The sequence below is a fragment of the Stylophora pistillata genome, chromosome 3 (assembly GCF_964205215.1).
Source record: "Stylophora pistillata chromosome 3, jaStyPist1.2, whole genome shotgun sequence".
Classification (NCBI taxonomy): domain Eukaryota; kingdom Metazoa; phylum Cnidaria; class Anthozoa; order Scleractinia; family Pocilloporidae; genus Stylophora; species Stylophora pistillata.
Window position 1 is genome coordinate 7,727,826 of NC_142521.1, and position 14,642 is coordinate 7,742,467.

General features: G+C 37.5%; 1 protein-coding gene across 7 annotated transcripts in view; it reads left to right on the forward strand.

Moving 5' to 3' along the window:
- Positions 1 to 13,951, forward strand: part of LOC111325747 (uncharacterized) — a 33,299-nt gene extending 19,348 nt beyond the window's left edge. For 2 of the 7 annotated variants that reach the window (XM_088754404.1, XM_022929737.2), the window contains exons 2-5: positions 7,601 to 8,135; positions 11,402 to 11,633; positions 11,782 to 11,894; positions 12,230 to 13,951. In XM_088754404.1, the coding sequence (XP_088610530.1) occupies positions 7,704 to 8,135; positions 11,402 to 11,633; positions 11,782 to 11,894; positions 12,230 to 13,045 (1,593 nt within the window). In that variant the 5' untranslated portion in view covers positions 7,601 to 7,703 and the 3' untranslated portion in view covers positions 13,046 to 13,951. Of the gene's footprint in view, positions 1 to 3,143; positions 3,268 to 6,220; positions 6,433 to 6,463; positions 6,912 to 7,321; positions 7,341 to 7,600; positions 8,136 to 11,401; positions 11,634 to 11,781; positions 11,895 to 12,229 lie in introns of those variants that run through there. The other 5 variants (XM_022929656.2, XM_022929871.2, XM_022929798.2 and 2 more) reach the window with 5 other exon arrangements.
- Positions 13,952 to 14,642: the final 691 nt, after the last annotated feature.

A 14,642-nucleotide genomic window follows, 5' to 3' on the forward strand; every position in this document is an offset into this window, starting at 1 on the left:
CTTTCTGTTTTGCATACAAAATAAGACGTAAAAACGTTTCCGGTTCCGCTTTTCGTTGAAAAACCGGCTCAGTACTGCGTCGGTAAAATATTTGAATTGACCAAGTCCTGTATTTGGGCGATTTCGAAATGGATGTAATAAAGTGGTAATTGAGCCTCGTGTCGTGCAATTTTGGTCTGAAGTCATACTTGTGATTTCAAACCACGCGTATGATTTCAGCCCAAATTGCACTCCACTCAGTTCAATTACCATTATATGTACACGCTGCGGTGAGAAGGGTCTGTGAGGCTCAACCAAGTCACTCAAGAACGTTGGTGGGAGAAAATTATCAAAATATATAAATGATTAATCAGTTACTCACAAATGTCAATGCAATTATATATAGCCACAGCCACGGTTATTCCAGTTTGGCAAATATTTATAATTCCTCGTTGTCCCTCCCAAATGAAACCCTGGTGATCATCACATCAATTAGTGAAAACAGAACTTTCCAGAGAAAATAGTAATTTTTAGTAACTGATGATTTGAAACGAAAGTAATCCCGAGGCCAAAAGAACAAAAACACTGAGGTGAATAAAAGGAAATTCTCTTTTACTAGTGAATGGTTTACGATAGTGAATCGTACTCGAGGGAATATGAAAAAATTGTACTCGGGGGAAGATGAAAAAATGAGGAGAGCTTCAAGTTGGCAAATGTCAGAGTTTTCTATAATTTTGCTTAATTACTGTGACTCTCTAAGTTCCATCCTGATCAATAATTCAATTCGCGTGTCTCATCGATATCACGCGAAATGTCAAACCAGTAATGTTGACTCTCACTGTGTGTTCAAAATATCGTACATTGTCAATGTTACGTATGATGCACGATCCTCGCAGTTGAGAGCGCTATTTATGCAATAGCGAAAATCAGACCTGAAAAAGATCAGGCCTGTACGGGATTCGAACCACTAACCTCTGCGATACTAGTGCAGCGCTCTACCAATTGGTTCGAATCCCGTACTGGGCTGATTTTTTTCAGGTCTGATTTTCGCTATTGCATAAATAGCGCTCTCTACTGCGAGGATCGTGCATCATACGTATCTATAACCGCAGTTCAAAATATATGAACTTCATATATTCATCGTATCTGATTGTCAATATTAGCTACCGAATTACAGTTGTTATTAGAAAACTTAAGCAGATACGATTTTTAGACGCGGAAGGCAGCTGGAAGACGAATAAAACTACTTTTAGCGCGCTTTGAAGCCAATGTATCGACAGTGAGGTCATCGTTACGTTTTAGCATTTCAAACTAAACTCTGCTGACCAAAACGGGATAAGGAGCATCAATAATGAGAACTTTAAACTTCTCGCTACCCAGTTCGCGTCTCAAAAATTGTTCGTGCTTAAGCTCCCTATTATGTGCAACTGTTCTTAAACGACTTAGACAATCAATGACGAAATACGATTCGACTTCCTTGACTACCTACTATCGGGCTTGCGCAGCTAAATAAACAGCTTTTCCAGATTTAGGAGCGCTACTTTTACCTTGCGTTGGCTTTTGTGAATAATTCCTGAACTACAGAACACCGCGAGGCGAAATTATGAATTATTATATATCATATGGCTTGAGCTTCTTGCTGATAAGAGTTAGATCAGAGCAGGGCATTATGTATGCTTGAGATCAAGATGGCTGGATATTGGCCGAGCTTTTTTTATTTATTTTTTTTTTTTTTTTGCGTTTATGTGGACCGAGACGAAGCCTCGCTATCGCTTGGTCAATAGGGCAAGGTCTCAGTTTGAGAAACTCCCGTAACGACCTCAGTCTTAGTTATTAAGTAGTTTATATTTTAAAAATTACCCTTCGTAAATGTTTGCTTTAATGAATACACAACCTGTTCAGTTTGATGCTTTGTGTAGTTTGATCTCACAACTGGTTGGTCGAGAGAAAATTTACAAGCACTGCTTATAACACTGACAGTTGATTTAGTCACGTCTCGTGGGTAAAACATGTAAAGATCGTATTCAACTCTTGCCCTAGTCTTTCAAAACTTACCGCTCCTGTACAATTTGAAGTAACTTTTATAGAGCGTGTCACTTATACCACCTATTGAGTGAACAGTCAATTTCGGAGACAGAAATCCTGATATCTGTTTGCCTTTTGAAAGTGCATTGCGCAAGGACCGTTGCTTTCCAGAGGTAGGAAAATAAATGTTGTGTATTGTCACTATAAACCTAAAGGAAAAACGTTTCTCGCAAAAAAAAATTAAATAACTTTTATTCGAAGAGTTATGTCGTTAGAATAGAGCACCACCATCTGTCATGTTGAGATAATATACTGATAATAATGCTGGAGAAATTGGTTTTGCATCATTATCGGGCAGAAAATTGCGAAAACTAATGTACAATAAAGGATTAGCTGACCCCTAAATCAATAAATTAAAAAGAAGCGTTTTTTCCTCCCATAGTGAATGCCACTTTCCAAAACAAAACCGAGACCGGCAGAATTTTGCATCTTGCACAAAACCAAAAACACATGAATTTTAATACAGCTGCAAGATAATGAGATGGAAAATAAAACAGCCTGACGTTTTGTCTTATAGCCAGCTCATAAAAAAATTCAGAATTGACTTTTCACGATGTTGTGGAAAGTTCACTTGCATGTGGCCAACCACAATCTCATAATAAACGATAACGGCGGTACATTGAATAAAGGTAAAGTCTGTTTACGAGCCTAGTGGCCCATTAGGCCGGTGCTTAACTCCGGTTTCTGTAGCATGAATCGACTAGGAGTATATCTACTCCCCTCTAGCTGGATGGGATGCCAGTCCATCGCAGGGTTACCCCCAGCATTAAATTGCCGGTACCCATTTATACACCTGGGTGAAGAGAGGCACTGTGAGAGTAAAGTGTCTTGCCTAAGAACACAACACAATGTCTCGGCCGGGGCACGAACCCGGACCACTCGATCCGGAGTCGAGCGCACTAACCATGAGGCCACCGCGCCTCCACACATTGAACAAACGGATTGGTTAAAAATTTCTGCTATAAAATCGACGATTGCCTAAGTTTTTGACAAAGAGCCAGATTATTAATTTATGGAATTAATACCACAAGTCTTGACTAATTTTCTTTTCCATCAGTTATCAACAAAGTTATATAACATATGTTTACCAGCTGTAATAATTTCCATCAAGATCTGTGCAGCCGTTGTCGTAAGAATTAGCCGCACGCTGCGGATAGCAGTATTCCAATCAATCACTTTGGATTTTGAAACTGATGGAGAGAGGTAAGTATGTAGATAATAGTTTACCGTCGATGCTTGAGTTCACACATTGTCTCAAGCAGGCTTCAATCTCTTTTGAAGGCCAAAGTATTAGATAAATGAGCCCCTCCGCAAAGACAAAGACGAACGACTGAGTGACTCAGATGGTCGCTTAAACCTGAGGAGAATAAAACACGCATGATTTCTGAAGGATTACTTCCTTTATAATAGTTTCGGGAAAATATCAATTTAAATGCGCAATTCTTTCAACTGCCACGGTTTGTAAATGAAACTAGAGGTTAAAAGGGTGATGGTAGGATGAAAGTAAAAACAGGGTGTTACGAAGTGTTAATTCCGTATACTTGTACCAGTTGACATCATCATAAGTAGTACATTTTAAGCCTGCTGATTTTAAGTGATAGACGTTGTTATTCAGTGAATGACACAGTTATTACTCAGAAAAAGTTGAAGACGTGCACAACTCAACTCAAATTGTTATATTGAAAAGAGATCTGAAGAAATTTGAAGAACAAAATTCAAGTTTCTGAGTGAGCTATAACGGTTTATTTTCTTGAGAAAAAACTCACAAAATCCTCAGCAAGTAAAGAGCCCTTGACTTAAAATAAAAAAAAGATAAGCAATATCGAAGGCAAGCGAAGGAAAAATGTTTAATTTTCTTTTCTGAACCTTGTTAAAGCGATCAAACACCCTATAGAAGAGAATCTGCCCGAATAAAAAGTCTTAAGATTGCGCATGCGTCCTACAATTCTTCTAATAATTATCCATACAGAATGCGAATTATAGAGCCTGATTGACAACCTATTTTTCTATACTTGCGTCAAGGAACTTGCTAAATTCCATTCGTTTCCATCCTTTGAGAAGACTTCAATTACAATTTATCAAAACATCATACTTGGTCCTTCAAAATACTCCTGACAAGGGTATTTTTTTAATCTTTCAGTTTCTAATACCAAAGATAATTTCTTCAACACATTAAAAAGGTGCTAACTGTAAACATGGAACTATGATACGTCAAAGGCCTGTAAAATTTATTTAAGGTTGTTTTTGCGAATCAGAATTTTCCCCTGACCTCTGACCGACCGTTAAAGATAATTTTTTACAATATTGCAACTGATTTAAAACTTGGTGGTGCACAAATAAACACTGCAAATTTTATTTAGCTTTGTTTTCTGATCTGCATATTCAAAGTTTTTTTTTTGCGAATTGAATTATAACAAAAGGTACAATTTCTCATGTTTGTTAGCTTAGCTCGGTCATCCACATAGAATGTCTCGCACGAACGACCCGTCAATGGCAGAAACAAAAACGCTGAAAAAAGCTTGTAGATGTACTGTCGGTCACAGAGAAATTTTACTCCGGGTGATTGCAGAATACGAATTTCTTCTGAATAGACTTTTAAAGCCGGGGGAAGGTTCTAAAGTGAGGACAAAAAATCGCAAATTTGCATAAAAAAAAAAACAGAGCTATCGTGAGAACATGATCTGACTAGATTAAATATCTATCGCTCCGACTTACGAATGTGCACCGCTGGTATACAGGATAAAAAGCTTCCACGCAGAGAAAATCGGAACGCGGATCGGCAGGCAGCCAAACACTAATGTCCTTAAGTTTATTTCGAAACTCAGTTGGAAATACTGCAGTAAAGCAGAAAAAGACCAAGATAGCTTTACACTATTCATTTTCAATTTCTTCTTGTGGTATACCTAGGTACATTTTTAAAGCCGTGCAAACGTCCTTGCTTTTCTCTCATTATTCCTCTCATCCCATCGAAGCCTGGATATTTTTCAGCATTCTTTTTTGCAATTGCTTAAATTGCAGCTCACCCTCCAGGATCATGTTTACTGACTCTCACCGTTCGTTGATGAAAACTTAAATCTTCATAGCGAAGACTTAAATTCTCGCTCATAAAAAAAAAACAAAACAAAACAAAACAAAAGGTAGGCCGAATTCCAACTTGCACCCACAGTAATATGCAAAAATAAAGTGCAATCTTCCTTTAGAAGTTGCATATTTAGATTAATCAACTAAAATAAGTTGAGTGATTGTTTCTCGTAAAGAATTCGAATTGAAAACGAGCGCCTTTGGTACATGTTGAATCAGTTTTTAAACTGTTTTACTGTCTAGTCCCCTTCATTTATTTTCTTCAATTACGGTTCTCTCCTCTCCTGCTGTAGTAAGAAAGATGAATGAAATAAACATTCATCAAAATTAAAAATTATCATTCGTATGGGAGAATCTCTTTTCAATGCATATCAGAGAAAAATATTGTTCTGAAACATTTTAAAGTTCGTTTTGAAGCTCGTATGCTTCTGATATTTATATTTTGGATATCAAAAGACTTAAAAGGCCTCTTTGCATTGCAAAATGTAATTCATTAATTTACTTCAAACGGTGTCTTAGTTTCATGGCACCTTCGCTGCCAAGGCAACCGATGACCGACGGCAAAATTTAAAAACCTATCGAAAGTGAAAATATCACGATTTAAATTTGAATATTATACTAGCTATTGGATACTGAAACCTCGAGTACCACTTTTAGGCATTACAGAGAGATTTAAATCAAAACGGATCCGTATTTTTTTGTTTTTTTTTTTGTTTTGGCGTATTTTCTGTCGAGTATTCAAGTTTCAATGTTGCCGTCGTTAGCAAAGAATGCTCTCTTCTCTATTTTACTGAGAAATAATGTGTAATTTCTCAGAAATAGAGTAAACAAAGGCTTCCATCGTACTCCTTTGAATGAAAATCTCGGTACTTATACAATAAGGCTTAAAGACGTTCATTTAAGGTATTGCTAAGGAGGTGGTAAAAACCTTCTTGGCAAAGACAGCCTAAAGGTAGCAGCTAGCACTAGTCAGTGAAGTCATTAGAAGTTTGCATTTAGGCACAAAATGTGCTAAAAATCACAGATAATGAATTAAAACAAGACCAAGTTTCCTAAACGTGGAGTATATCAATTTGATCAAAGCACCTATTACTTAAGATCTTAACAAGAACAGCCTGCTTTGACCAATTAAAATTGATATGGCCCGGTGACATCATAAGCGCGCTGGCTCGTTGAATAGATCCTTGACGAAGTTCTACTGAAGATGTGTGATTTTCTTTGATATCTTGACCTCATACAACCCAACATGTGCGTGAGATATCTAACGGGATTGGACACGTTTTTAAGGTAAAATGGCTTAGAAAATCTTCCATAAAAAGTTTTAGAGATATTCTTGGCGGATTTTAGTCTCAAACCGTGTCACATTTTCTCTGTATTTTTTTTTTTCTATTTTCTTTTCGATAATTTTGTAGTAGTTAGATTTTTTAGGAAGCAATACTGGGTGCCGGTTCTCCTCCTGGCGTGCGAATTTAGCGAAGAAAAACTGATTCTGTTCGGTCCTATAGAAAATGCCCGCGGGGGGATTTTACTGATTTACGGTCGCTTAATTCTATTTTCGTTATGTTCTGAAATGAAACAAAGAGGAGAAGGCGGCTGCAAAGCAATCGAGCGTACGGCACTTCACCGTCTGACAATAAAGCTGTGAATTTCACTTTTGAAAGAACCGGATAGAACTAGAGTTTTCTTCCGACAGAATTTTTCGCTAAAAGCACAGGCAGGTACGAAATTATGATACTGTATACAAGTCCTTATCTTGAGATGCATAGGTAAGTGATGTAAATATGATTAAAAAGAAAATCACCACTTTCGGCGAGAGAATAAAAAAGGATAACGCAAAATTGTCCGAACTTATTTGTGTGAAATTTCCTACCCCAAAGTTTTTTAACTTAGATTGATGTGAACTGAACACTTAGGTCAAAAAACAGCGAAGGGATTCTGAAATTTTCAGTCTCACAGGGAAAGCGCTCAGTTGTCAAATAGCAATGATCACTGTTTGTTTGACGATATTAAAATGCTGTATTCGTTTCTCGAGGGCCTCCTCTGTAAGAGGAAAGAAAAGATTACGTTACTGACGCGGGATGTGTTATCAATTTCACACGATTATCGTGTAACTGAACAAAACTAAAATCTTGTTGCTATGTGCATATTTACGATCAGTTCACAATGCCCACGACAACCACTTCAGTGAGATGAATGTAAGTCGCTGCTAGAGTGCCCTAAAGAAGGGGTTTTAGATAGTTGGCTCGTTAAGTTTTGTTTGCACACCTGTAAAAGTGAGATTTTATTGAGTGCTTTAAAAGCTACAGAAGTTGTGAACGAAGCGATCGTGCAAACAACAAGAAAAGAAATACGCGTTAGGCCGTACTTCGCGTGCGAAAAACACATTCATCAATGCAAAGTCGTCGTTAAAGATGAATTTATTCACAAAGAATCTTTATTTGTTTGTTATTTGCAGGGCAAATGACTCCAATTCAGCTCCTGCAGCTTTCGCCAATTGAAGTTTTTCGGAAAGATTCGCTCACATTCAAGAGAAGCGGTTTAGACAACCAGTGTGCATCATGTCTGAAAAATCAAGGTTATCTGCAATAGTTCGTTACTTTAGAACGCTGAAGAAAATGGCCATCCCTGAAAGGAATACAACACAAACTGTGATTCTCAACCGCGAAATTGTGGATAAAGTACTTCGACCGATCCACGTTTTAACAGCCTTTATCGGACACAGAAGCAAACATCATCCGATCCTCGGCACTTTTGGGCTTGTACTTTGGGTGGTGAATTTAGTATGCCATTTTTCGCTTGACTTCTACGAAGCTGCTCATATTTTTGGTTGGGCATGGGCTACAGCAATAGGGCTGTTCTTCGTTTCGTTCTGTTCGGGAACATACTTTCTAGTCCGAGATACACTTCCATGGCTGGAAGATGGCCTGGAGATTTTAAACGTGGATGGTAATTTTTCCGAGACGTTGGAAAAAGCGCGTGGCATCGCGGCAGTAAGTAAAGGGTATTTTTTTTCAACACTTGGCAATTTATTTTCTTTTCAGCCATGTCCCATCAAATTTCGTGGTTTTTTCTAGACGTGCGTGAAGTGCGGTTTCAAAATCACATTTAAAAATACAAAATTACTGACACTACTTGACTTTTTTAATGACTCTGTCATCAGCTGGTGTTTACATTTTGTACACGAAAGATTTTTATTTCTTGTCTCGCTCTATCTTTCGAAATTCGTGAAGCCCATTATTAAAACGCCAAAACCTGCCCTTCATTTCAGTCGAAGGGTCTAACATTTGCCGAGATGCAAAGTCTTTGCCTGTCACTTAGCCATTTTGCTTTCCACAAATTTGACCGTCATAAATTTCCTTGATTTGTTCTTATTGCTAAACGTGGGTTATTAAAGATGTTGAATGGTATTATCCGTAATAATTTCTGTTACGGTAAAAGGCTTTGAAATGCTTTGAAACCCATTGAAAGCTTTAGAGGAGGCTGAATCATTTCACTGTCAATGGCCATCGTTCACCTTCAGCTATTCTACCATGGAGTTTGTTCTCAATAAAATTATACGACGCAGCTGTCAGATAGAAAATTATCTCTTTTCTTCGCAAAAAGTCCTCTTCAAACAACTCTCATTTCAATAACAATAAGATAAGTCAGCGAATTCACGATATTTCCGTCAAATTACATCTCAATTGAGAATATCTTTATTGAGTTTTGTGGCGAAGAATATCAAAAACTTTCGGCGCGTGAACCCAGGAACAAGGAGAAAGATTCAATTTCTTCAACTGAATATTAATCGTTGCAAAAACTCTATCAACAATAGATGCTAACACTATTGCTTATATTAACGTTATGTGTCTCTGAAGTCGGTGCAATGAAAAATAAACATTTCAAAATATTGTAAATTGAAACTCCATTATATCTGCAATTGAAATACCTTGAATGATTTGGCCCGATAGCAAAGCGGCATTGTAAAAAAGAGAGAAATATAAATTAGATCGTTCCATCTAAATATGATCTACAAACAAACGGCTTTTGCGAAGCGTGCATTCGTCATCGTAATTTATGAGCTTCAAGAAATAAAAAGAATATTCAGATATTTACACAAATTTGATTTTGTACGTCTGAAGCAGCTTGCAGTATTTGAATAACCCTTCTCAATGTTCAAAACAAATAACTGCCTCTCCAGATCGGCTCTATTTGCCCGCTCTGTATTTTAGCAAAACAAAGCAGTTCTCCAAAGCACGAAATGATATTGTGACAAGTGAGATATTGAAACCCGGTACAAAGATTAATAAGAGATTTTTCTGAATAAGTTGCTTAATAAGTATCAGAAATCTTTATTATTAAAGAATCCAGTTTGAGCTACCGATTTTTTGGCTAGAGGAAAATGTAATCAAGGACAAATTTTAACTCTAAGTCTGTTTTGTATTGTATTAAAAACATATCAGCATGAATCTTTTTAAAATTATGCTGTATTTTCAATCAGCGAGTTTGTATGATTTCCTCAAAACGGCCATTGATAGCTATCCCGTCTCTACTCCAACCGGGAATTTCCACTGAAACCCACGTAGGAATTAGATTTTATTCTTTAAATCTTGTTTTAACGTTGAATCTATTATTCACAATTCTAAAAGAAACGGATGGAAAATATAACCCTTCCTTCTTTAAACAAAATGTGAAATTTTTACTTTAGTATATATTTCATGGTAAACTTACCGTTCTATTTGCCAGTGAAATATAAGTTAGCTTTTCTTCAACGTGTTCAGTATCTTCAACCAGTCTTAATGGGGAGATTTCTTCCCAATGAAAAATACCTCTCAGAAATCAGTTGCATTTCTACTGCTCGATACTAAGAGCACAGCAGTTGTGCACTTTTAATTTGATTTTTTTTTCCTTCAATATTTTTTAATAATTCTTAAGAAAAAATATTTCGATGCATTTTGGTAAGATGCTAACGGATTTTGATAACTTTTCATTAATAAACAGTTCTCTCTGGTAGCACTTGTATCTGTTATTCAAATAGAAACCTATCGACTTGTCAGGAATACAGATTATTACGCTGCTCAAAGGGTATTTGAGTAAGCTTTTTTTTCATGTACAATCCGTGCATTGGTAAATGACAAAAAGAAGCATAGTTATGGGTTTTTTATTGCTAAAGTATGCACAGATTATTCTCCTTGGATTGTATAGCTTTCAAATTTCTAATTACTGCCATTCCCACCTCTACGGAAATTAAAAAACCATTCACTTCATTTCCGAAAAACAAAAACAATAACAATATCCTAGTCAATTTCTGAGTAATGTTTTCGTGTTTGTTTCCATGCATCATTCAAAACATCTCTCGGTTCGCAGAAAATTTTTTTTTTTAACTTTCAACTCGTGTCTTGTGGAGGAATTATCTTTTGCTAAAAAATAATTTATCGCAAGAAAAATTTTCTTTCAAAGATGTCAACGTTGCATTGAAATTCAGGTATGGATGGCAGAAGATTTATCAAACTAAACTTTTTTTCGGTTTTGAATCAGATGAAATTTCAATCCTGTTTATTCCTCTTAAAGGTAAAGCGAATTGATTAAACCTGAAAATATCTATTTATAGTCTACTAATCAACCATCACTTCGTGATTCACCCCGATTTGTTAAGTATTGGCAGGATCAAAGAAATTGTATGGCGATCCTGATAGCTGAGCAATGTTTTACTTTATGTTCCTTGGTATTAATAGCGCCGAATATTACCTTTAAGGTGTTAAAAGATTCTCATTACCAGTTGAAAATTAATCAAGTGAAAATAAATGGACTCATTTGGACTTAACAGCTACAAAGTAAAGTCGCTAATTCCTTATGCAATGGAACCGTATGATTAAGGCTTTGGAAACCCTCAAAAGTAGTACAGTGAAACAAGTTAGAAAGCAGTGTACCCTTCTGCTGTTTAGCTTGCTAAAGGAGACTCAAAAAAATTGGAACCTCTCTGACGTTAAAAAAAGATAACAGAGGAATAGCAAAACAAAATAAACGTTGCAATAATCCGGCATTTCATTTCCGGATCAAAAATTGGGCTAATGGTCTTCAAGGTTAAAAATTTCCTTGTTAGATAATCCAGTCAAAGTTAGTCCAGGATCTTTTTATAAATAATTATTTCAACACAGATACGATAAATAAGCAGCTTTTCAGGTTCATGAAATTACAATCGAGATCGAGTGGACGTTTCTTCTTTAACGAAAATTTACTTTCGTCAGTTTTTAACTCAATGGTTACTAATCCACAGAAACTGCCGTGGTTATTGCCCACAGCCAGCATATTGGCGGCATGTGGTCAATACGTGTGTTATTTCATTGATAACGCCGTACAGCTTGAGCTTGGAAAGCCCTGGTTATCAGTCCTCCTCAACATCGTAAGAGTGCTAAGTTTACTTCACGTGCTCTATGGTTACATACTATTCCTTGTTATCATCCTCTTTACTATGTATGTCACTGGAGCCTCCATGAAAGAATTCCGAGGTAAGAATCAAAAAAGCTTTCCACCGTTTAAGATTCAGGTATTTCTATTACTTTTAACAGTATTCGTGGATAAAAAAAAACGTGAGCGAGGAAATGGTTTCTATCTTGAAGAAGGGAGGGAATTAAGAATAGTTATTTCTGTTTTTAGATGGTGTGGAGGGAGAGTTTCGTGAGCCGAATGTCAGACTGACCTTCCGTGAAGCAGTTCAGTTGTTTGAACATCGATCGCAGTTCATCAGGAGATCATCAAATGCATGTTTGGTAAGAAAACGTACTTTAAACAGATTGACATTTTCGATCTCTTACAAATAGAGATTTCAAATGATTATTTATTCAGAGAAACGGTTATTGCCCGCAGTCAACAGATTGGCGGCATGAGGCATTAAATCCGATGGCGGAGCTCACAACGCGCGAAGTGAGCGTGCAGCGGGGCCCCATACTTATGAGTGTTCCTGCAAGTGGAATAAATTCAGCAAAATATCGAGTATGGCGGTAAATTCTAGAGCTCTGTTCGTTGATTTCTTCTCTTGTGGTAATCAGTTGTTTTGGATCAAACATCTAATTTATTTTCGTATTGTTTTATGTTTTCTTTTTAGTTCATGTTATGTAATCTCGTCCTGACTACCGTTCTGTCATTTGTTATCAACGGCTACAACTTTCTTTTCTTCAATCGCCGGGCCATCTATTTGTGGTTTGCACTGGTACCCTCGATTTGGAGCATAGCACCGCTGATCTTAGCAGCGTGGGCTACAGAGAACTACCAGGCCTACGTGGCGTCTGTCGTGAGATCCTGGGGCGAGCACCCCGAATCGGACGAAAGCGGGTCTGAGGAGGAAGATATGGAAGAATACCAAGAGGCTATGAAGAAACTGAGAGTAAACCGCTCACGTAGTGTTCTGATAGCCAGCACAAATCTACTGAAAACGCTTAAACGCAAGAGACTTATTCTGCGTCAGGACAGACGCATGTCACTTGCAGCCCAAAGGAGGGAATCTCAAGTAAGCGAATCCAGACCCTCTCTGACAATCGATGACTTGTCGCAAAACGTTAAAAATCGAAATCTCTTAGGAGTTAAAAACCCATTGCGATTAATCGATATGGAGACGGGAGGCGAGGAGGACACCTTTTCGGAGTCACGCCTGCCTGCGACTTGCATCGTGAATCCGGGTTTCACGACGAACTCAATGAACGGTGGAAATGTTCAAAGCAAATCAAGAAAGAAAAACAAATTTAATTTCAAGTCGTATGTTATGTACTTACAAGGGCTTATCAAGGAGGTGGGTTTTTCTGTCGGAGGAATGATTCTTTCTTGGGAAAAGGTGTCCAGTATTGGTATTTTGTGGGTGTCAGTGTTAGCGATCTTTATCCAAGAAATCGTGTTTGGTAACAGAAAGAGCACGCTGCTAACATGACGAAGATAACAAACCACAAGCCGCTGTCCATACACGTGGTATGACTGCAAATATTTAATGACGTGTGGAAGAGGTGTAGCCATGGTGAAAGTCGCCATAGAAAAGTATAAACCCAAAGAACCTTATGGCGAAAAAGTACGCTTGTCCCTGCTCAAAAATGGAGCGAGAAATGGCTAAAAGCAAAAACGTATACTACAGAAACAAACAATTACTCAAATCATATCATGGAGTAAATTAATGCCTGGCTATAACAACATGCTGAAGATTCTTCGCTTGTGTCTCAACCAGCGAACAAAGCAATGTAATACCTAGCTAGGTGGTCGTTTTTGCTAACTTACTTCTAGATCGAAATAGAATAAACATTTAGCATGCGAAATTTCAGAGAAGATTTTAGCCGCGACTTCTAGTGCTTATCGCGTACTACAATACTCATCGAAAATGGCAAGTAACTAACACTGGTGGATAGATGATGGTCTAGTATTAAACTAACCTAACAGACATCGAAAAGTAATAACTTTTGAAATAAGTTGAAAAAGTGAAAACAGAAAAAACACTAAAAAAAAAACAAATAAAACAAAAACAAAAAACAAAAAAAACAAGTGTGCATGCAAATCATAATTCGTTGCTTAGAATATTCATGGTTAGTTAGTCAATGTTCGTGTGCAAAGTGTGAAAAGCATACATCGATCACTCAAAACAACAGATTTCATCTCCGGCTGGCACGACATGTAAGTGGCATGTATTCCATGAAAATCTGAGAAGATTTCAGTTGGCTGAGGAGTCGAATAATTCGTGTAACTTTTGCACTGTTTTGATATTTAGTACAACAGAAGCACAATAGTTCCACGCCTTTTATCCAACCCGCACGAAAAATGGACTAAAGCATGTAATAAAATTTTAGCACCATTCGTTTCTACGTGTTTTGTGTGTGTTTAAATCCAGCGTTAGATACATATTACTCTTAACTTTTAGCATGGAGCGAAAACGCAGTTTCATAAACGATTTACTTTATTAACTCAGTATTATCTAACCGAGAAACTAAAACACATTTGGATTCGACTCTTTCCTACCTTCCTTTGGATCCTCACTGCATTTTACGAGTAAATTATTCAATGATCGCTTTTGCCTGAGGTCTCAAATAAAATAATATTTTCACTTTAAGTCAAAGTAAATTCTGGTAGGTGAAGGTGAATTCTTCATTCAAGCCAAGTAAATTCAAGTCAAAGTAAATTCTGGTAGGTGAAGGTGAATTCTTCATTCAAGCCAAGTGGCCTAACGTCTTGAGGCTTATCCAGGTTTCTGAAGCTTGGGGCGACTGGGACAACTTTTACTTCTCCTGGATGGGATGCCGGTCTATCGCAAGGTTACCTCTTCTCGTCAAGCTACCCTGACAGTTCTACTGTAAACCATCTATATTTCAGCGTGGAGAGAGCCATTGTGATAATAAAGTGTCTTGCTCAGACACAACACAATGACCAACCCAGGTCTTGAACCCAGGCCTCTCGACCTGCAGTGCAGTGCGCGAACCGTTCACGACCGCGTCTTACACACTATCTGAGAAAAGGCAAGCGGTAGTTCATGACCCATGGCTCCTTCG